Below are 21,632 nucleotides of genomic sequence, written 5' to 3'. Positions count from 1 at the left end.
TATATACTTTTAAAGGTTGCATACATTCTTGTTTATGTAAAAACTTTCAATAAAAAATATATACTTTTAAAGGTTGCATTCTAATTGTCCTTTGTATTTTTTTACTATTTTAAGGAAGTTGTTTTTATCTATTTTTAAATAACATTATTTTAAAACAATTTAATAATTATTTCAGGTTGAACGTGAATTACTACCATCAAAAAAGTTGTGTTTTCAGCAATATTTTTAGCATATGTGTTTGTTAAAGATGAGCCCTATTGCATAAAAAGTAGTAGCGTATGACTCTAGCCTCTGAGTGTTTATTCTTACAGTAGCCAAAATAGGGATTATGAAGGTGTTGAAATAAAAAAATCAACTTAGGAAAACAAATCTGGGATAGAAGCAGTATCTCAAAATAGCCCAATGAGCATGCTCATTCAGCAGAGAGTGCTTGATATCTGTTAGAGGAGAAGAAATGAAAAGATAGTTTGGGGAAACAGAAAGGTGTACCTTGAAAATAGCATGGTGACTGGGACTATTTTTTGGGATAAGCCATGTTATGCAGAATAAGTGTAAGAAGTAGTAAGCCAAAGAAATTAAAGGTACTAAACTTTTAAAAAGAAAAGAAAATACAATTGTCACTACTTTATACCAGCGCCATTCATTCTACCTCTCCATATCTTTCTGTGCTAGAGGACCATATTGCTTTTTGTTCTTTAAACTTATCACCTTTTTCTTTTTGAGGATCTCATCAACTCCATCCAATCACAATTTCCTTATTCTTCCCTTTCCTCTTGATCCATTCACTCTCCCTTAATATATTTGTTTTGTAATTCAGCACTCATTCATTCTCTCTGTATGATCAAACTATCTCAACATGCTTCTTTGTACTGACCAGTTTTGTATTCAGTCTGCATTCATTCGTTCTTGAATCTTCTTGTTTTACCACATACATTGCATTCAGCACTTTTAAAAAATGTTTCTCCTAATGTACCCAGCTCTCACTTCCACATTACAAAGTGGGCAGAAGACTGCTCTTATAAAAGTCATTTTCACTTCTTTTGTCAAACATCTATACATATTACTCACCACTTTCCCAACAGCATTTTCATGCCATAATTTTTTTATCCTTTTTCCCATCTTCAGTAAACTTTATACCAAGGTCTTCATACCCCACAATCTTCCTTCTTGTCATTTCTCATAGTCTTTTAATAAAAATTCTACCAAACACCTTTCCAAGCACACTTAAACTAACCACTTTCTATTTTTTGCATTCACTGATGTTACTTTTCCATTCATTTAAAGGAGCAATAACAGTATTCTTTCAATCATCAGAAAAAGATAAATTGCATAGCCATACCATAAGCAAGCCACATCCTTAATTTGACCTGTGTCCAATTGCTCCATCTAAACCTGCTGGTTTACTAATTTTCTATATTCTCAAAGCAGTTATTGCTTTCTTTTCATTTTTTTTTCCTTGGGCAGTACCATTTATATATCCATTTCAGACCCATTATTTCTCATATCCTTGTCATGCCCAGACCAATATCTGAAATGCTTCTTCCACCATTCCCATATTTCAGTTTCTTCCCAAATCATTCTATCACTTATTCTTAATTCCACTTACTCTGCTGAAGGCTCCTTGTTTATCCTCCTTTACCTACCTCCAAAACATTTTATTTCCATCAAAATCACTCTGCTTTTTCTCTGCCTCTTTTCATTTATTCTTTGACTATCTTCTTTGCAACTACTGTATCTTACTCTCTACACATACATTACATAATATCTCTCATCATTTTGGCAGCCATCATTCTGTTATGTACATTTTTTCTTTATCCACAGCTGTTTTCATCTTGTTCATTCCATCAGGCATCTGTTTCCATAATTCCTACTATCCTACTATCAAACTGAGAGCCAGTTTGGTCTAGTGGTTAAGGCAACTGGCTAGAAACCAGGAGACTGAGAGTTCTAGTCCCGCCTTAGGCATGAAAGCCGGCCAGTCCCTCCCTCTCAGCCCAACTCACCTCACAGGGTTGCTGTTGTGGGGAAAATAGGAGGAGGAAGGAGTATTGGGTATGCTTGCTGCCCTGAGTTATTTGTAAAAATGATAAAGGCGGGATATTAAATAAATTAAATTTCCATTACACTATGTAACATAATTCTTTTCACTCTGTTCCAAACAACTTCCACATCCTCTTTCTTTATGTCTCTTTTTAATTAACTCTGTTGGAAAATTAATATATTTTTCTTTTTCATACAGGATTCCTACTTTACTTTCTGCAGTTAGATTTTTACTTTTTTCTTTCCTTTTCTCCCATGTCCAGTCTTCCCAAGGTCCAAGATCTGCCATTACCAAAACTTGCCTGTCCCACATTTAGAACCTCTTATCACTGTTGTATCCTTCATGCTTAATCTTTCATCATGAACAATCAAATTAAATTTAAGATTTATATTCATTCTTTTGTCATGTATATATATGAGTAGACTTGCACCTAAACCATGCATTTGGTATAAAGAACTTTTATAAGCATACACCCACCAAAAGTCAACATTCCTATTCATGTTTGGATCTCTGAATGGCCCAATAATTTTTTTTGTACTCCCAGATCTCACTCATATTTGACAGATTAACTTTTTTCTCCTGGATCATTCAGGATGTGCAGTTTTCTGCAAAACCCAACTCTGCTCCTTTCATTAGCATACACATGCAACTATTACCAACCTATGGATTCCTTCTTTATTGATATTTTTCAAAATATAAAGTATAGACAAAGCACCAAAATACACTAAAAAAGCACAATTACATGAAACGATCTTTAAATTTAAAGAAAAAAAATAATGGAAACCAAAAAAGAAAGGGAAAAGATTTTAAAAACCCAAACAAACTAAAAAAAATCTACCTTATATATTAAATTTATCAACAGTCACTGGTTTATTAATAAATGCCATATAGTACTATAGTATAATCAATACAAAATATTATTGTGAAATATCACAAAATCTCTGCCAAATTAGTATATACTGCATCATCTTTTGATTAGTGGAAGATATAGCCTTTTCCAAGATGGGTAAGTCACATTTCCAAAAGCCATTTTTTAACATCTGGAATTATCTGAATTTCTCAGTATAATTCCTTTAGCTTTTGTCTTTGATACAACCATAATTCGTGATAAACCGATTTCAAAGCTTTGGTAACCCTCAAATTTTTACATCTCTAACAAAGAAAATCTGGTGTCTATCCTTTGACGAACATTCTTTGTAGAGTCCAATATGCTCTAAATACATGTTTAGATAAATTAACTTTAACCTCAGATCTGTTGATACCATTTAAACTTTTTAAAGGAGATGAAGTAATTGACGGGGCATTATTGGGAATTCCAGAAATGTCCCCTTTAATCTTTGTGAGCTTTTGATAGAGATATGTTATGGGTTTTACTTCTGTCATGGATTCCAGGAAATAAGAGATTATTTCAGGATTCATTCTTTTTATGCACCCATAACCAGCAGATAACACCAATTCAGAATTTGTGACATATATTTTAGCCCTTCTGTTCATAAGAATCCCTCTTTTGGGGGAGATGGGAGGTAATTAAATTTGAATAATAAATATAATAAATAAAATAATTAAGCCTACACTTGAATTTTCCTGCATGTCAGGAGATAGTGATTTCACAAGATTAGATCACTTCAGATTTATTGCGTCCTTTATATACATAAACATTCTCTCTCTGTGTCTCTGTTCACTTATTCATTCATCATGGTTATTATTGGATAACCCATAAATATTGACCTTTCCTGCACATTGTAGCTGGGATAATTGAAGGGGTACTTAATACTGCTACATTTTTATATAAATCCCACCTTTGCATATAGTTCATTATACAATTTTCAATATTTCACTGTCAGATGAGCTATTGCCTTTTCAGTATTGGTATAACAACCAATACCTTGTTCTCTCAGAGGTGGAGTATGGGCTATTTTTGTCCCTACTAAAGCCTAGCAGGTATTGAGATGGAATGTCATTGGACTTATCAATAATTTACTAATATTGCAAGTCTCCAAGCTACATTAAACATTTTATCACAGCATAAAGTAGTGATATGGGTTTATCAGATTAGATTTACATATGACACCCTATAGCTACTTTGCTGGGCTTGAGTGGTACTGATTTTTAAAGCTATTTTTCCTCATGTTTTCATTGTGAAAACTAACTACAGCTCATTTCACAATTACTTCAAGTATTAGTTCCACAGTAATGATACTGAGTAAATAGCTTTCCAGTCCAGGTTTACCTTGCTACAAGTAATGGAAAGGTAGGATGATCTTGGGTCAAACTGTGTTTATATTGTGAACATTGAATTCTGTTTTTTTACCATTCATTATCAACAAATTTCCTTTTGCCAGTTTATGAAATTGATGCTAAATAAATTTTAGTGCATTTAATCCCCATTTCCCAACCTCTCTCCTTTCTCTTCAACACAAGCTGTCATGAGTAAGGATGGCGAGCAGGGGGCTCCCATCCAGACTGTCAAGCGCATGCGTAGCACTGATGAATTGTTCAGCCATTCAAAGAGACACAGATCGGGACCGCCTTAACCCTTAGGGGTTATATGTCTGGGTTTTTCCCACGCTTCTTCAGTTTGTTAGGATTCCTGTTAAGTACTAGCAATAAATATTAGAGACCAGTTCATTGTCTCAGTGTGTTTCCTGGTTGTTAGGACACAAGCCTTGTATAGTAATGTCAAATTCTCTCTAACAGTTCCTGTGAAAACCTGTGTTTTAAGTTTTTTCACACATCCAGCATTCCCACGTGTCTAACTGCATGTACACATATGTGTACATATACACATAGAGCAAAAAGTAGAAAGCACTTTTCTCTCCTCCTCCTGTTTTGAAAGTTTGTGCTGTTATTCTAAAGGACTGCCAACTGTGCCTGAATGTTTTGCTTAGTTCCAAAATGCTCTCATCTGTAATGGATTCCAAACAAGCCACCTCCCTTCAAATGAAAGAAGCTCAAGCAAGCAGCTGTGCCAGTTTGTAACACTTCTGATTGGAACCTAAAAGGCTGTGCAAGTGCTTACAACGCTTACAATGTTCTTAATGCTTGTATGCTATGTGGCTCATTCACTGTAACGTACAACTATTTAAACTGCTGAACTGTTCAAGAAAATACTATACATGATTTGATTTTTTTCTTTACCTTCAGTACAATAAGTCAAGATTGGGTGGTGGACTTTAGCTGCCAAGACTTACAGAGCAGAAGACAAAATTGAAAGAGTTTCTTATATATGGGATAGTTGATGGGGAGCCTCTTACAAAGTTCTTTTCTCAGTTGTTCCCGTCCCATTTCAGTGGGGCACGCTCAGGAGAAATTCCTGCTGGATTGTATCTAATGTAATTTAGGACATACGTATGTGAATATATATGGGTATTTTTTGTAGAACATCTTACAATAGCCTATATTTTATCAGACCCTAGAGTGTTTTGTGTCATTGTACTGAATCTGTTCACCCAGAAAATAATAGTTAGGCTGTGTGAAAGAAATACTGTGCTTCCTTTTGGATAATGGAATTCTGTGAAAGTATAGTAAGCCTTCTGCAGGCTAGAGGACGGCTTCCAGGAAATTGTTTATACTGCAGTAGTTACCCCTTCGTGATTTTCTCCCCTGACTTTATTCTCCTGCTGTGGAAAACCTTGGGTTGAACTCTCCCAAACTGCTGTTTTTCTTCTAGAATCACTTGCATGAAGCAGATGGGCTTGTGCCATAAATCGCTGCAGTATATTTCACCTGATATCTTATTCTGCTGATGGCTCCAAATAACAGTTGCAGAGAAATAATGGCAGAAAGAGGTATATCTGTGCTGTTTGTGAGCACCCTAGAGGCATCTGGCTGATCAGTGAAACCCCCCTTAAACTCACACCTGATTGCTATATCATTTATTGGAACCCGTCTTGGGGTGGGGGTGGGGTTTACCTCCCCACCCCAAGATTATCCTAGGGCTTCACCTACTCTTTTCAACAAAGATAGTCAATATTGGCTCAGTGTGTTCAATGAAGTAATGGCATTGTATGTTGTTCAGGTAGTGCTTGTTTAATCAGAATCTGTTAATGTACTGATAGGATGTAGATGAAGTTCAGATCTCATGGTAGGTCACAATACTGAAGGATTACAAATACTTCTAAAGGGTTAAAAAATTTCCACAGGTGTTTTTCCCCTAATATGGACAAATGCTGCATTACAATTTCTTCCCAAGTCATGAGTTTGCAAAGAACACTAATTTGGCAAGGTTCCGTTCCCGTTGCTTAAATGGATCCAGAGGATCACTTTAAATTTAAAATAACACTTCATCTTGCATTAAATTGAAAATTTTCCAAGATGTAGCTACAGTAGCTGTTCTTTCTTCAGATGCTTTTGTTTTTGTTCTGCTTTCATTTTCATTCCTCCATCTATCTCAACAATCATATGTGTGGAAATGATTGTCCTATGTCTTTATGTTATGTGACATCCTTTCTAGGGTGAGTTCTTAAAGCATGATGGTAGTAGTTATTTACTTTGGACGTAGCCTGTGGCTTTCTTTCCTTGCATTGTGTTTGGAGTTTACCCTTGCAAGAAACACTAAGTCTGTATACAGGTAGTTCTCACTTAATGATGATAATTGCGACTGGAATTTTCATAATTAAGTGACCACGCTGCTTAATGATGGAAATTCTGGCACTTTGGGTTGCTGTCATTAAGCGAATCACCGTGGGTTGTTAAGCGAGGATGTCACATGGTCGTCATTTGCAACCTCTTGCTGGCTTCCCCGTTGATTTTGCTTGTAGGAAGCCAGCAACGAAGCTCACGAATGGCTATCATGTGACCTCAGGACTTTGCACCGTGATGATTGTGAGCTGGGTGCTGAGCACCCGGGTCTTGATTGCATGACCACAGGAACACTGCAAGCAATGTAAGTACGTGGCCTGGTCGTAAGTACTACTTGCTCAGCGCCATCATAGTTCAAACAGTCATTGAACAAGTGGTTGTTAAGTGAGGGCCACCACCACATTTCTTCCTAGTACTATTTTGGGTTTGTTTGTTTATTTATTTAATGTAATTTATATAGCCTAGCAACTCTTGGTGGCCAACAGCATATATAAGTACAAAAGAAAAAAGAAAAAACCCATATAAACCATATTATATAATGGCCTTCAAGATAAAAAACCAATCTATAGCAAATCAAAACACAATCTCAGGGCCCTCCACTGTCCACTCACCTCATTCCTGGGAACACAGCCAGGTCTTCAAGGCTTTCTGAAAAGCACTGCGACAGAAAAGGCATGTTTTCTGGATTGTTCTACCTATGATGATATTAAAAAAAATAGTAAAGCAGGGGATTCATAATATCCTTATATTTAGATACACTTCTGAATTGGATGTTTAGAACATTATGTGTAGTTCTGTGGAACCCCTCTCCTAATTTATAAGGAACACTTGTGGTGTTTTTAGAACTATATTGATGGGGAATATAATGTCTGTGTACTTTTTTGCACTGACAGTGCCATGTTGTTGGCTGAAAACCTGAATGATTTGCAGTGAATATTAGATAGACTGAATGATGCAACAGTGAGTATGGATCTGAGAGTAACGTAACAACAACCAAGCTAGTTGTGTTCAACAGGAAAAACTGATTGCAGTTTATACATAAATGGAAAAGGACTACAGCAAGTAGATACATTTGTATAACTTCGTAGGACTCATTTAAGACATAGAAACAGGCAGAAAAGAGGTGGATAGTTAGTATCTGTTCTGAGAAATGACCATTTGTCGAAATAAATGAAAATGGCTATGTGTACGAATGTGCTTTTGCCTACTTCGTTATATGAAGTGAGAGCGGGTATGTCAGTTGTGGTTGGATGAAATTGTTGAGAGAGAAGTGAGAATTTTAAAGAAAAAAGACAATGTGTGAATCAGTGTAAGCATAGAGGTCTGTTTATGTGATTGCTAAGAGTTGACACTGACTTGATAGCACATAATCTGACAGTCAATCAGTCGATCAATTAGTGCAGGTATATGGTAGAAGCAAGGAAGGTTCTAAGAATTGGTATACTAAAAAGAATCAGGGTTGTCCTTCTTTATAGGTTGCTGAAAATCTTGACGGGTTAGAATACCAGATGCACCTTACAGATTGCCACTGGCCCCTGCTGGACAGAGGTGTTCTGCATGTGCCTGCTTGGCTACTGATTTCTTGGGCTGGCAGTGCCTCACATGTATACCTTTTGTTGCTAAAAGCATGCTGAAACATCTCTGCCTGGGCTTCTGTTGAGGACGGTTTATCTTGGAAAAGCATGCTTTGGGGGTTTGGATTAGTTTGTAGTTGATCTGTAGGGGTACAGCAGGTATCTGGCATGAGTTGTCCAGTTGGACATGATATAATGAACTCTCCTGCAAGTACTGTACACCATTTATGAACTGCATTTTGGAGACTGTTTCAGTAAGTGGTCAAGTCCATTGTCTGGAAATGACTTTCATGGCAAATTTACAATGTTGTTTTCTTCTGTGGACTAAGAGAGAAGGGGAAGGAGGATTGGAGAACATAAAAATACATGTATCCTTGTGCCTCCACCTCATCATTTGATAATGAGGAGAACATTGTTATCTGAAGCTAAAAGTTGTTTGTTCTCAGTTGAGTAGATGACTTGCCATTTTGGTGCAAGGATTCAAAGGTTCTCTCTGCTCCTTCTGCATACAGTATTGCAAAGCAATCTACACTTTTAAACACTTTTCAAAGAATCACGCAGTTTGCAGCTGGGGTGGGAGCATTTCTGTCTGACAAATGACACCAACACTCCCATCAGGTATGCTATCATGTAGGCATTTGTAGCTAATAGCCTAATATGTCCATTCTACCTTGGAAGTAAGGCACCATCTCACAGTATCCAAGAATGCGGCTGAGATAAAAGAGTTTCAGTTTGGGGATTGAAAAGGTAGGTGATCATTCTTGGTTTGGTAAGGAAGTGTATCTTTTACCTATTCAGAGGATGCCCCAAAGATGCTCTTTGCATATAGAGGCTACATTTCCGGGAAACAGTTGGGCTGCTGGAAGTTGTTGCAACTGCCCTTTCTTCCTATCTGCTAATCCTGACTTTCACTGTTGCTCTGAGTTTAGCATTTAATTTCCAAAAGCATATGTGAAAATTTGGTTTCTTAATCTTGTCTGTTGAAAAGGTTGTGGAGGAACCACAAATATTTATAATTTCTTGTACACTTGTACTTTACTTTTTTCTGACAGTAGTGGTGACCATGGCCAAATTACTAAGCAAGCTTCACAGAACCCATACAGTTCATACCATAGATGCTGTTTCTTGAGTTTCTATAAAAATCATCAGTTAAAGGTATGTTGATAAATGTATTCTGAAGGTAAAGTCTATAAGCCTTACACTGAACTTTTTTCAAAGTCTGAGTTATGAACATGTTTTAAATTTCAGAGGTCCTTCAAGATTCCCAGTAGTTTTTTTATAAGAAATTTATTAATATTTCAAAGAAAAGTTAAAATACAAAATATAGAGTTTAGAAAAGCTTGAATATAGAACTATAGAAAAAATAAAAACTAAGGAAGTGCAGAAATAGGAGGAAAATGTAAGATGGAGAAGGTGACTTCCTACCTTCTCCAACACACATATAAATGCTTATTATATAAATTTAATCACTTACCATTAGTTAAACTTTTGCTACCATTATTTCTATAAGAACATATAATTTAATCGTCAAAGCCCAAAATCAAAACTTCACTTTTTTTCACAACCAGCAAATAATCCAGAAGTGGTTTCCAAGTAGAAACAAATCTAACCACGGTATTTTCTCTTATCAATGGTGTCAATTTCGCCATTTGCGCCAGTTCCATTAGTTTAACCATCCATTCTTCCATTGTGGGAATTTGTGCATCTTTCCATCTTTGTGCATATAAAAGTCTTGCTGCTATTATCATATACATGAACAAGGTCCCATATTGTTTCTCAAACTGTTGGTCTGTCAAACCCAAAAGAAAGAGTTCTGGTTTCATCTGTATATCCACTTTAAAAATGTTTTGAATCATAATACATATTTGCTCCCAGAATTTCTTAGCCTTCTGGCAAGTCCACCAAAAATGGTAAAAGGTTCCTTCACCTTGGGAACATTTCCAACAAACATTTGATACCCCTTTGTACATTTTTAACAACTTATCAGGTGTTAAATACCCATGATACATCATTTTATAAAAAATTTCTTTCAAATTATAATTCAAGGTAAATTTCAAACCCTTGTTCCACATATTTTCCCATTGTTCAAGCCTGATATTATATCCAAAATTCTTACCCATTTAATCATACAATCTTTGATATATTCATCTTCCAAGTTCATTTGCAATAACATTTTATACATCTTGGTAATCACATGTTCATCATTAGTACAGAGTTCCATTTCAAATTGCATTTTTTCATTAACAAAGTTATGAGACTTCTTATCCAAATTAAATTGTTCTAAGATTCCCAGTAGTTTTAATACTGCAGAATTTAAACTTTTTTGTGAACCATTAAGAAGCAAACAGACTGTATTCCCAATATTTTGTTGGAATTATCAGGAGGTCAAACATTGTCTCATAAGCATAAAAGGGTTTTTTTTCCTAGTAAACACATCTCTATTGTGCTTGTGGGATGTCACATGGGTCACCTGATTTCCACTTCCTTCTTTTTCTTGGGTTTGGGGATTAACGATCTCCATTACCTTCTGGCACACCTGCTAGCAGGAGGTGCTGCAGAATGCAGCTCTTGTCCTTTCATCTTGCTTGCACGCAGACATTTCTATTTCCATAGAAAATGTCTACAAAGAACCAATGATGAATAAGTGCTTTCTACTATGAAGCTATGTGTATCCAGTTCTACCGAATAAATGTAAGCTAACTTTTTTTTCCTCTTCATTCATATTTTAAGACCAGGAGAATTGTCAGATGAACCCAGCTGCAGCCACTCTAATTGGAGTGCCAAGAAAGGACAGGATTTGGCCTATTCTTATTTTCCCATGTGCTAGCCCCAAGGGTGGGAGTGGATGCAGGATTACTATTTGGCAAATACCCAGGTAGTCATTTGTCCTCCACTCATAATTCTTGCACTAGCCAATATCTGCACTGGAATTTAAGAAACAAGATTAGCCAAAGGAGGAAAAAAGGAAACGTCTTAAAGATCAAGCCAACCATTCTCTTGCTTTTTTATTTCTTATTTGTTTAGTGGGTGAGATTAAAAGATAGCTGCCTGCAAAGGGAGCCTTAAGCTGTTTACATAAATATTTTCCCCCAGTGAAAGAGATGGTGAGGGAGATATATTCTGACCTTTGCCCTGTTTCCTGCTTGCATCTTCCAACCAAGTATAAGTGGAAATTTCTTTGCACAAATGTGGTCTGCAGGAATACTAACTTGGTTAGAACCATATGATCATTGTAGACTAAGGGGTCTTCTGCATGACCCACTAACTTCAGGTGAGCAGTGCTTCAGCAGTGTATTGAGAGGGCTTAAACCGTTGATGACACCCTATCCTGGCATGGAGGCAGCGGGCATTCATGCATTTCTGCTCTGCTTCAAACATGCTTTCTGACTTGCCCCTATGAACTCAGCAGTGTGGGGGTGAACTTTTTTTTTAAAAACAGGTGAAATTCTTTTGCCAGGTCCCCTTCTTGCCCAAGTGAAAGGAAAAACATTAAAATTGTGATGCTTCCCCCCCCCCCATGAGTCTGTCAGTAGACAGGAAGGTGTTAAGAGAGGGAATCAGTGGAGTGCAGTTCATACAAGAGGTCTATCAATGGAAACCACATGTCCACAAAGGCTTGCCCATGAAAAGGAAAATGATTAGCCTTCCTGGCATCAATGGAAGGGGTAAATCCATCAGTCATAAGCTAGGGTAATTGCCAAAACTGAAGAACAGATTGAAATCCAGACAGCAGTTTCCTAAGCCAGCTTGTTTTTCAGCTGGTTTCAACTGTTCAACAACAGCAGAGAAGCTGCTTAAGGTTACTATAGGGAAGAGCCCAAGTAGAATGTCAGTGAGTGGTTAGTGCTGTTTTTAATACAGTGAAGAAGGTAATTGCTAAAGTTTACTTTTATGGGAGATTTAGGTCACATTGCAGAACCATAGAGATTATCTCATCCCAGGACAGCTACAATGAGAGAAAAGAAAATGATGGATTTGGGGCAGCTAAATGGAAGCTCAGCAGTTTTCATGCCATTGAACAAAGAGGAGCTGCAGAAGAGCTATCTGCTCCTCATTTTGATTGATTGATTGATTGATTGATTATGTGCCATCAAGTCATTGTCAGCTCTTAGGGACCATGTAGATTTTCTCCATGATGATCTGTCCCTAGCCTGGTCTTTCCAACAGTGCACTCATCGCCACTCTGAGTCCATCCACGTTGCTGCTTGCTTGCTTGCTTTCTCAGCATAGACCCTTCTCTAGAGAGCTAGGTCTTTGCATAATGTGTCCAAAGTAGGATAATTTTGTACCTCTAGTGATAACTGGGGTTGATTTGTTCAATGATACATTGGTTTGTTTTTGTGGCTGTCCACAGTGTTCCAGGAATCTTCTCCAACACCCAAGTTCAAAAGGGTCAATACTCTTCCTATCCTTCTTCAAAGTCCATTTCATTTCAATAGGATTTTCAAATTAGAGTACCTTGTGCCTCATGATAGTGGGAAACTGGTATTATTTGGGTGAGGAGGGAGAGTACTATTTTTCTTAAATACTGTTCAGTCCCACTTGGTCTTTGACCAACTACAAAAGCAGCAAACATGCTTCTCCTGAGACATGACAATATTGTTTCAGTTTCCCCAGGTTTCAACATCCTTTTTGGAAACTGTTTTGGTTGTTTACCCTGATGCCATTACTACTCCCATGACAACGGTCTCTATCTTAAGTTCCCCATAATAAACACACTGAGGTCAATTTCTCTTGCTGCATGAAAATGGGAATATCTGTTGAGCATTTCCCAAAACATTAACAGGGATCAATTTTTCTTGCTTTTTTTTATCATGTTAAAAAAAGTAGTTCATTCTCATAAATCCCTTCCCTCCCTCAAGGTTTTGTGACAGATATCTGTCCTAGGGTGGCTACAGGAACAGTTGCATTCTGGAAGGACTTAGAATACTGCAGGCTAAAAGCCAAAAAATAGACTTTGGCAACAAAAGAGCTGCTAGAAAATGTGATGAGCTGTCATCCAGGAAAAAAGTTGCTGATTTTCTGCTGCTGTAAGCTGTTTGTGGGGAACCAGACCATTGCTTTCCACTGCTAATGGTGGTGAGAAACCAGCAGCCTATAGTTGGCATCTGAAGATAGGGAGGGGGTTAGAATGAAGGATGTAATATGATGAGTCTGTGTCCAGGGGCATTTGGCTAAGTAATTGTTGGCTAAGCACTCTGTGCAGCTCCTAGGGCCAAAAGTTGTTACCCATGGCTTAAATTCAGATCCCATGCTCACAGATGTAAAGACCAAGATCAAGTGCATTACAGATGTACGGATCAATTTTTTAAAGGGGGGAATGTTCTTGGCAAAGTTTTCCAGCTTGGGTGGAACAGAAATGGTGCATCTGTAGAACTGAGGTACTCTGTTGGCCTGGAATGGAATCAAGAAGCATTTATTTATCCTGCTTGGCTTATGGAGTAGCTGCAAAGGGACAGCTGTTTCTACTGGGGCACAGCCAAGATACCAGTAATATTTGGTCTACTGCAAGTTTAGTCTTGGAAATTGGGAGTCTGAAATAGGAGGAGAGAATTCCACATTACTGTCAGATCTAGAACTCTTTCCTAGTTCATTAAATGGACATCCATTCCTAGGATTTTTTTATTTTTCATTTTTTGCTATTCCAGAGGGAAGAGAAACTTGCTTGCTATTTCTGAGTGTTTAGCAATGAGGGGTCAGTTCTGCCATTTGATTGGCTAAGCAGGTGGGAGGCTTTATGACACACCCAGGAATTTGCTATCACTCTTTCCTAGACTAGTCCTGCTTGAACTACGTGGTGGTTGGAGGTAGGTCTGGCCAGAACCTCTGTGTAGGTGAATAGATAGGTTTTCTTGAGCCAATTTCAAGAGGGGTAATTAGGCAGTGGGTAGTTTGTCACTTGTAATAAGACCCCTCTGTGCTTTTCTAGCAGCTAAAGATTAACTACAATTACTACTTCACTCTGCAGGACAGCCTAAACATGCCTTATATTTGATCTCAAAGAACAACTGTGCACTCTTCAGCCTCATTATATTCCTATCCTGTGAACAGCAGACCAGCATAGTACACACTAGTGCCACCTGGTGGCACAATTAATGCATGCAGACAGAGAAACCGGGCTATGCTGGCCCTGGGTGTGTGACTCCGTGGGATGCATCTGCAATTGTTTGCAACTCTACAGAAGCAGCTTCCTTTATGAAAAGCAGAGGACTAGAGGCCTTCTCATGTTGAATGGTCAAGTGTAAGTCTGATGAACAGAACTTGCACTAAGTCCAGAGGTGTTAGTGGTGATTGCTACAGTCTTTGAAGACGCACACCCTCCTTTTGTGGTTATGTGTTCTGATTTCCATATGGTATGTTCTCTGATCCAGTGCTATGAAGTATCTATTACTTTGTTTTATTTTACCTGGGTTTTAGATGTAGTTGAAATAACTTGGCCTGTCTCTACAACATCTAAGATGATGCTTCTGAAACTTGATGGGATCCTTTTCACTCTAGTCTCCACCTGGCTACTGCTTTCTCTGGTTGATGGTTAAATGTTATAGCCAGGAAATAAGGCTGTGGAGTGACATGAAAGTGAGTTCTTTTACCTTTCCCTTAGGATGGATTTTGATCTTGCCTAGGATCAAGGCAATAGTGACCTAGCATGGGAGGGAAGGCTTCTGGTCACTTCTTTTGTTTGCTTATGTAAACAGCTTGGACTAGTGCAGAGACACCATGGCATAATGTGTGTGGAATATCTCAATTTTTTCCTGTGACATCTCAAATCAAGGTATCTGAGGTACTAGGTGCTGGGAGAGGTCTTGCCTTTCTGACAGGCTTAGGATTTGAATTTTTACTCCCTGCCAACTTTGTGATGAATGAACTGTTGCTTTCCCTTCTTTCTACAGTTGGGGCATGGCCGTCAATGTGTATTCCACGTCCGTGACTAGTGAGAACCTGAGTCGTCATGACATGCTAGCATGGGTCAACGACTCTCTGCAGCTCAACTACACCAAGATTGAGCAGCTTTGCTCAGGTACTGTGACACAAAGGAACTCTCTGGTAAAACATTCTGTTGGAAAACTGTCCTACTGGAAGAAAGCTCCTAACATTTTACGTGTTCCATTGTGGGGAAGAGCAGGATTTATTTATTTACTGAGCTTATACCCTGTTGCAATACCTCTTCACCCTGGGAGTATATTTTTGCAGATCTAGGGTGCAAAAATCTGGATGACCTCCAAACGGCTGTTTTTTTTGCAGCTTTCTAGTGTTTGTCTGGATTTTTGCAGTGAGATCTAGTAGCCTTAGGTATAAAAATAGTTGGGGTGGTATTTACTATCCAATCTTTAGGGAAAAAAATAACAGCAGCAAAACTTCACTGCTTCCTAAAGCACACATAATGCACACTCTACACATTTGGCAATCTGCCTATAAAGCTCAATGAAAAAAGTAACACAGCTTTTGGATTGCACAACCTGAAAGTTCAGCTGCAGAACAAAATATTTAATATATATGCACATGTATATGCATTTGGAAACCTTTCTGAGAATGAAAGCCCACACACAGAAAATATACAAGTGCACATTACATGACATGCAACAACCACCTACCAACAAGAAAAAATTAAAAAAGCAATACACTTACAAACCAGGCAGGCCTTTTTTAATGTCCAGTTTGTTGTCAGCTTAATGTTATATCAGGAGCCCCATTATGGCTGCCTCAGGCTGCCATTTCTCTGAAGGATGAGGGAAGAGACTAGGACAGGCACCCACCACTGTGGTAGTGGTGTGCAGGTCAGGAAAATCCAGCACAAAATATTTAGGTTGATACGTCACACTGAATCCTATTTCTAGGTTAACAAAATACAATTGCTGTGTAACATAATACACTACACTCAGACAAACCATATTATGGGTTAATTGGATAGTTTTATTTATATAACATGCTAAGACAATGGATGGGGTCCCACAACACACTGAAATGCAAACTATCCAAACCTATTTTAGCCTAGTTTAGCATGTTGTATAAATCTAGCCTGCATGTTAGTATATATGCTAAGCAGAGTACAGCGCACTTCACACTACTATACTCTCAAATTTACTTGATGCAATTGTACTCTCCCCAAATAAAACAGATAGACCTTAACTGGGCCTGACTGGGGGTGGTGATGTTTTTTTAATTTTTTTGCAGGAGAGAGAGAGTGATTTAACAGGATGAAAAGTTGAAGAAACCTTCCCTTCTCTCTCCTTTCCTTTTAATTAGTCCCAGTACTGTATAACTAATCAAAAATACACAGTATTGTTAAGTACAGGCAATAGTTGAAATCTATCTGTCATCTCCAAATTGCATTTCTCTCCATGAGGATGCAGTTCAAAATTATTCCTTCCATCTCTGAACATGAGTTTAACTAACTCTTTTTTTGTCTGCGCTCATCTCTTCTCCTCAAGTAACTCCAGCCCATAGGAAAGGTGGTAGAATCTTTACCTCTCACTGGATAATGCACTCATTGTGTCTCCACGGCTTAAAGGTATTTTAAGAAGCCCATTAGTTTTGTCAGAATAGTCAAAAAAATGTGGAACAAACTGCCCATTTTATTCTGAGCCTGGATACTCTGGCTCAGAGTATTTGAGTGCTTGGAACATTTTCTGTACCTATATTTTCTGGGATTTTTGCTGGCCGGGCAATTCTTGGGCCAGCAAGAGATTAACTACTGTAGGGCTCAAAAAGCCTGGGTTGTGCTTGTTAGAATTAAGAGGAAGGCAGTTGAAAATCTAATGAGAGGAGGATTTCCAGATAGTTGTAGAAGGAAGGATTCTGCTCTAGTTGTAAGAGGCAGCAGGTGTGGGTGGAAACTAGTTTGTGTGTGTCTTTCTGTCCTTGACAGGGGCTGCCTATTGCCAGTTCATGGACATGCTATTCCCTGGCTGCATTCACTTGAGGAAGGTGAAGTTTCAGGCCAAATTGGAGCATGAATATATACACAACTTCAAGGTGTTACAGGCTGCATTCAAGAAGATGGGTGTGGACAAGGTGGGTTTCTGCTAGACAGAAGGCAGATATGAGTTTTCCTTTTGTATCATCAGTGTGTTGTTGAGTCTCCCTGACATAGGCTGAAGTAGATCTTTCTTTGCACAGTCAAATAGAGTAAACCACTGGAGTGGGTGGCTCCTGCTGTTGCTCTTTCCCCTGCTTCAATTTTTGGCTGGGCTGGCCTATGCAGTAACTAATGTACTGTACCTTTATGCAGTTCCGTGTAGAAATAGAGAGTTGTGTCCCATAGTTTTCTAGAAGTCAGCCTTCCAGACTAGAAATTGCCAGTTTGGTGCATTCAAGGGAAAATGAATGTTCTGTCTCCAGAATGGCAACTTTTATACATCCCTGGAGTTAGACTAGAATCACAAGTGCTGTGGGCCAGCTTGTTGCTTGGGAGCACATGGTATACAGTATAAATGTACAAAATAGGCATCTTGGCCCCATCTCTCAAAAAAGTTCCTCAAGGAAATAAACTACTGCACCATTAGCATTGTTAGAGACATTTTCTTTGTTTTAAGCTTCAATTGGTCCAGAATGTACCGATGCGAGCAATGATGGGCACGCCTTGGTGTGCCCAAATGACACCTCTGCTTCGTGAGCTGCACTGGTTGCCAGCTTGCTTCTGAGTGCGATTGAAGGTGCTGCTTGTTACCTACAGTATAAAGCCCTACATGGCATAGGGCCTGATTACTTGAGGGACTGCCTGTCTCCCATAGTATCTGCCTGGCCAATTCAATCTTGCAGGGTTGGCGTGCTCTGGGTTCCTTCGATTAAACAGTGTCATCTATTGGGAAGCACACCTTCTCTGTAGCAGTGCCTGCCCTCTGGAACGAAGTTCCCCCTGAAATCTGGATGGCCCTCGTGCTGCTTTTGTTGAGAAAAGCCATGAAGATTTGGCTCTTTACCCAGACTTTTGGTGGAGAGAGAGACCCCTTGCTTTATTCCCTCTGGTCTGTTGGACTTGCCAACTTTTGTAAAAAATTTTATTTGAGTGGGAGTTGGGCAGCATACAAGATGATGATGATGATTTCATTAGGCTGGTAGTTTTTTCATACACACCCATTCTTCCAACTCCAAGTTGTGGTTTACAAACATTGATGTAAAATAAAAAATGCTACCCTGCTAAAAATCTCTTAATATCTTTCTCTATTCTTTATAATTTGTTACATTTGAACTTCATTTTGCATTAACCTTCTTTTTTAACCTCATGTGCTTCTGGGCTCCCCACCCACCTTTCCTTAGGGTTGTTGCTCTCAGAACAAAACTTTGCTCTGAGTACTCTGCTCTGTTTGTAGAAGGGAACTGCTTCTACTGATAGGTATAATCTCTGTCATCTTTGCTTGGAAGAAAGGCACCTTCTGGAATTGGGAAAGCATTGTCAGCACTTTCTGAAGTCAACACACCAGAATTCAAGGGGATGATTTGAGAACATGCTTCATTGGCAGCAGATGCTGAGGCCAAATCTACTTTTATTCTTGATCCTCCCTACAGCTATGATATATGCTCCAATAAATATTTTATTGACTGTCCTTTTTAGGTGGCAACTCTTTTCAGTCAAATGAAACATGCTGACATTGTACTGCAGATAATTCAGGGCCTTTTTCATCTTTTGGAATATAGATGTCAACAAGGAACTTCCAGAGTTTTGATGCACTGTTTGAATCTGGTTATAACCCTCTTTTTTTTGGCTGTGGTTATCTGGATTTTTGCATCCCAGAGCTGCTAGTCCTAATAGAGCTGTTTAATAAAAGTTTTTGAAAGGTCATGGAGAATGTTTGGAAAGGCACCATAAATGAAACAGAGATGTTTACCAGCTTTTTACAAATTGAAGCTTTTTATTGATTATTTACTTAATATACCAATTTTTTATTCAAATGGAACACTCAAATCTGCTTATAGTTTAAAATAACATACATATTACAGAATACAAAAATTAAAAATAGATGATTAAAACAAATCATACAATTGCTGACTATTAAGTGATCCCAAGTTTGTATACTGAGAAGTTTGAAGAAGGAATGGTATTAATTTTCCAAAGAAATTGTGATTAATTTGTTTGAAAATTCCATCCATTCCAGCAATAGGTAAATAGAACAAGCAACCTACTCTATTAGAGTTTCAGTGTATATATAGTTTTCCTGTATAACTAGAGACTTCACAGTTCGTTACATGGGAGGTCAAGAAACAAGGGTTTTTAAATGTAGGAACTACACACATACCATGCATTCCACTCTTGTGGAGCAGTTTGTTGGCATAAAAAAGATGCAGTGTGTTGCTACATGGATACTATGACTATGCTTTGTATTATTTGAATGCCATTATGATGCCACTCAGATTTATATATTCTAATAACTAGCAAATTCCCAATTTAAAGTTATATTAAAATAAATCATCTGTATTAGCAGTGTTGGATTTCTTACTAACACAGTGCCTGTTCTTCAGATCTGCCTGTGCTCTGGCCCTCTGAGCATCTTTTAAGTTATATTGTATGAATACTGAAAAGTGAGGGAAATATGAATTTTACAAAGAACTTTTCATGAACTTTTACCGTTACAGATCATCCCAGTGGAGAGGTTGGTGAAGGGAAAGTTCCAAGATAACTTTGAGTTCATTCAATGGTTTAAGAAATTCTTTGATGCCAACTACGATGGAAAGGAGTATAATCCATTATTGGCGAGGCAAGGCCAGGAAGTGGCACCCCCTCCAAACCCAGGTGATCAGATCTTCAACAAACACAAGAAACCCATTGGCACTGCAGGTAATGTTGCTAGAGACAGCTGGGACCCCAGGATCCCGCCTCTAGCATGACCTCAGCTTCCTGGCATCCAGCTTGGCAATTCCTGGGGAGCAGTGGGAGGGAAGGAGAGAAGAGCCAAGCTGATTTGAGAGGCAGCTATTTGTTTAATGGAAAATATATGGATCTTGGAATGGCAGTAAGTAAAGGTAAAAATGGGCAAGGGACAAATCAACTGACAAGACACTGCCTTCCTGTTCCCATGGAAGTTACATGTTCCAGCATACAGCTGTGATTTTGGTGGGGACTGGCTGCATTGCACCATGGAACCTCTCATCTCAGCAGATACTATAACCAGGCAAGCCAATGGAACCTAGATGCTTTTCTCAAAAGAAAATCAGTGCTAGGACAAACCAAACTTTGCCTTCATAGGAGAAATCTATGCAAATCTGGCCAAAAGGTTCATTCTATTTAGAGCTGCTTTTGCTCACTTCTGTTCTACTAGTAAAGTGTCCTACGCTACAGGAATAGGGGTGGGGTGAGGGAGAGGCTTTTGCAAAGTAATACACTGAGTCCTGGGATCAGTATTATAAATCCAGATCTCCCACATACCAGTTCATCTGACCAGCAACAGAACCTTGGAATTGCATCGCTTCCTATGTCAAAGATTTAACAATAGCTGTTTGTGGGGCTTTCCCAGTACTGGCCTATTAGTTGTGTTGTTTCTATCCTAGCAGTCTGGAAGAGGAAAACTTGCTCGTGACCACTCGGAGAGTTTTATTGAAAGGGTAGGGAACTTGTGTTTCTCCAGAGATTGCAGACCTGTAATTCCTAGCATGCCCCATTCTTGGCCATATTGAGTGGAGCTCCTGGAAATTATAGTTGATCAACATCTGAAGGGCCATAGATTCCCCACTTTTTAATACAAAAAAAAAAGTTCTGAACCTGGCTATCTGCATCCAGGATCCTCTCTTCTGCTACCTGTTGTCTTCAAGGTGCTTCCTGGTAGAGCTGTTCAGGATGCGTTGTCTCTCTGGATTTTACCAGATGAAGAGTCCATGCTTTCAGCAGAAGTGGGAAAAACTCCCATTCCACACTAGCATCAAAGCTCCTGCTGGATCTCAGTGTGGCTGTTCATTCTGATGTCCTACTGAAGTCAGTTCTGATGTATCAGCAAGCAGCTGAACTAAAAAAGGAGTGGACTTTTAGACATAATTTAGCAGAACAATGAGGGTTTTAATAGTTAGCTTTCTCCTGACTGAAACTCCTGCTCAGGAGGGAGATGAGTTATCTGCCTATTGGTATAAGCCATCTAGAGCTGAAAGTTCAGATGCCCACATTGACTGTTTGAGAAGGGGAGGGTCCAAAGGCTGCCTCCTGGTTCTGCATGTCTTTCCCCAGCTGGGCTTGCTTGCTTTGCTGTAAAGGGGCAGCAGCACACACTGGGATGGCTTTGGGACAGGCTGAGGGAAAGCTGCATGTAGCTTTATGTTGCCAGTTCTGTTTGAATTCTGTTCTTGGGTAGGAAGGTTTAATGCCTGGCTTCTCCAGAATCTGTCTTTCTCTGGTACTATGAAGCACAAGAACTCTGACTTTGGCTGGTCCTTTCTATGTCCAGTCAGTCTCAGCAGACAGCACTGGGACTGTAGCTGTGCATATGTGTTCATCCTTTATCTCTCAGGCTTTC

At 38.8% G+C, this 21,632-nt stretch overlaps 1 protein-coding gene across 4 annotated transcripts in view; it reads left to right on the top strand.

The window, feature by feature from the left end:
* The window catches only part of MAPRE3 (microtubule associated protein RP/EB family member 3), a 36,478-nt gene that overhangs the window by 10,470 nt on the left and 4,376 nt on the right, over positions 1–21,632 (top strand). The window contains exons 2-5 of one of the 4 annotated variants that reach the window (XM_063300006.1): positions 14,165–14,549; positions 15,087–15,214; positions 17,063–17,208; positions 19,768–19,969. In XM_063300006.1, coding sequence (XP_063156076.1) covers positions 15,094–15,214; positions 17,063–17,208; positions 19,768–19,969 — 469 coding nt within the window. In that variant the 5' untranslated portion in view covers positions 14,165–14,549; positions 15,087–15,093. Of the gene's footprint in view, positions 1–14,164; positions 14,550–14,753; positions 14,773–15,086; positions 15,215–17,062; positions 17,209–19,767; positions 19,970–21,632 lie in introns of those variants that run through there. The other 3 variants (XM_063300020.1, XM_063300014.1, XM_063300027.1) reach the window with 3 other exon arrangements.

Source organism: Candoia aspera, chromosome 1, assembly GCF_035149785.1.
Source record: "Candoia aspera isolate rCanAsp1 chromosome 1, rCanAsp1.hap2, whole genome shotgun sequence".
Taxonomy (NCBI): Eukaryota; Metazoa; Chordata; class Lepidosauria; order Squamata; family Boidae; genus Candoia; species Candoia aspera.
This window is presented reverse-complemented; position numbering and strand designations above follow the sequence as displayed.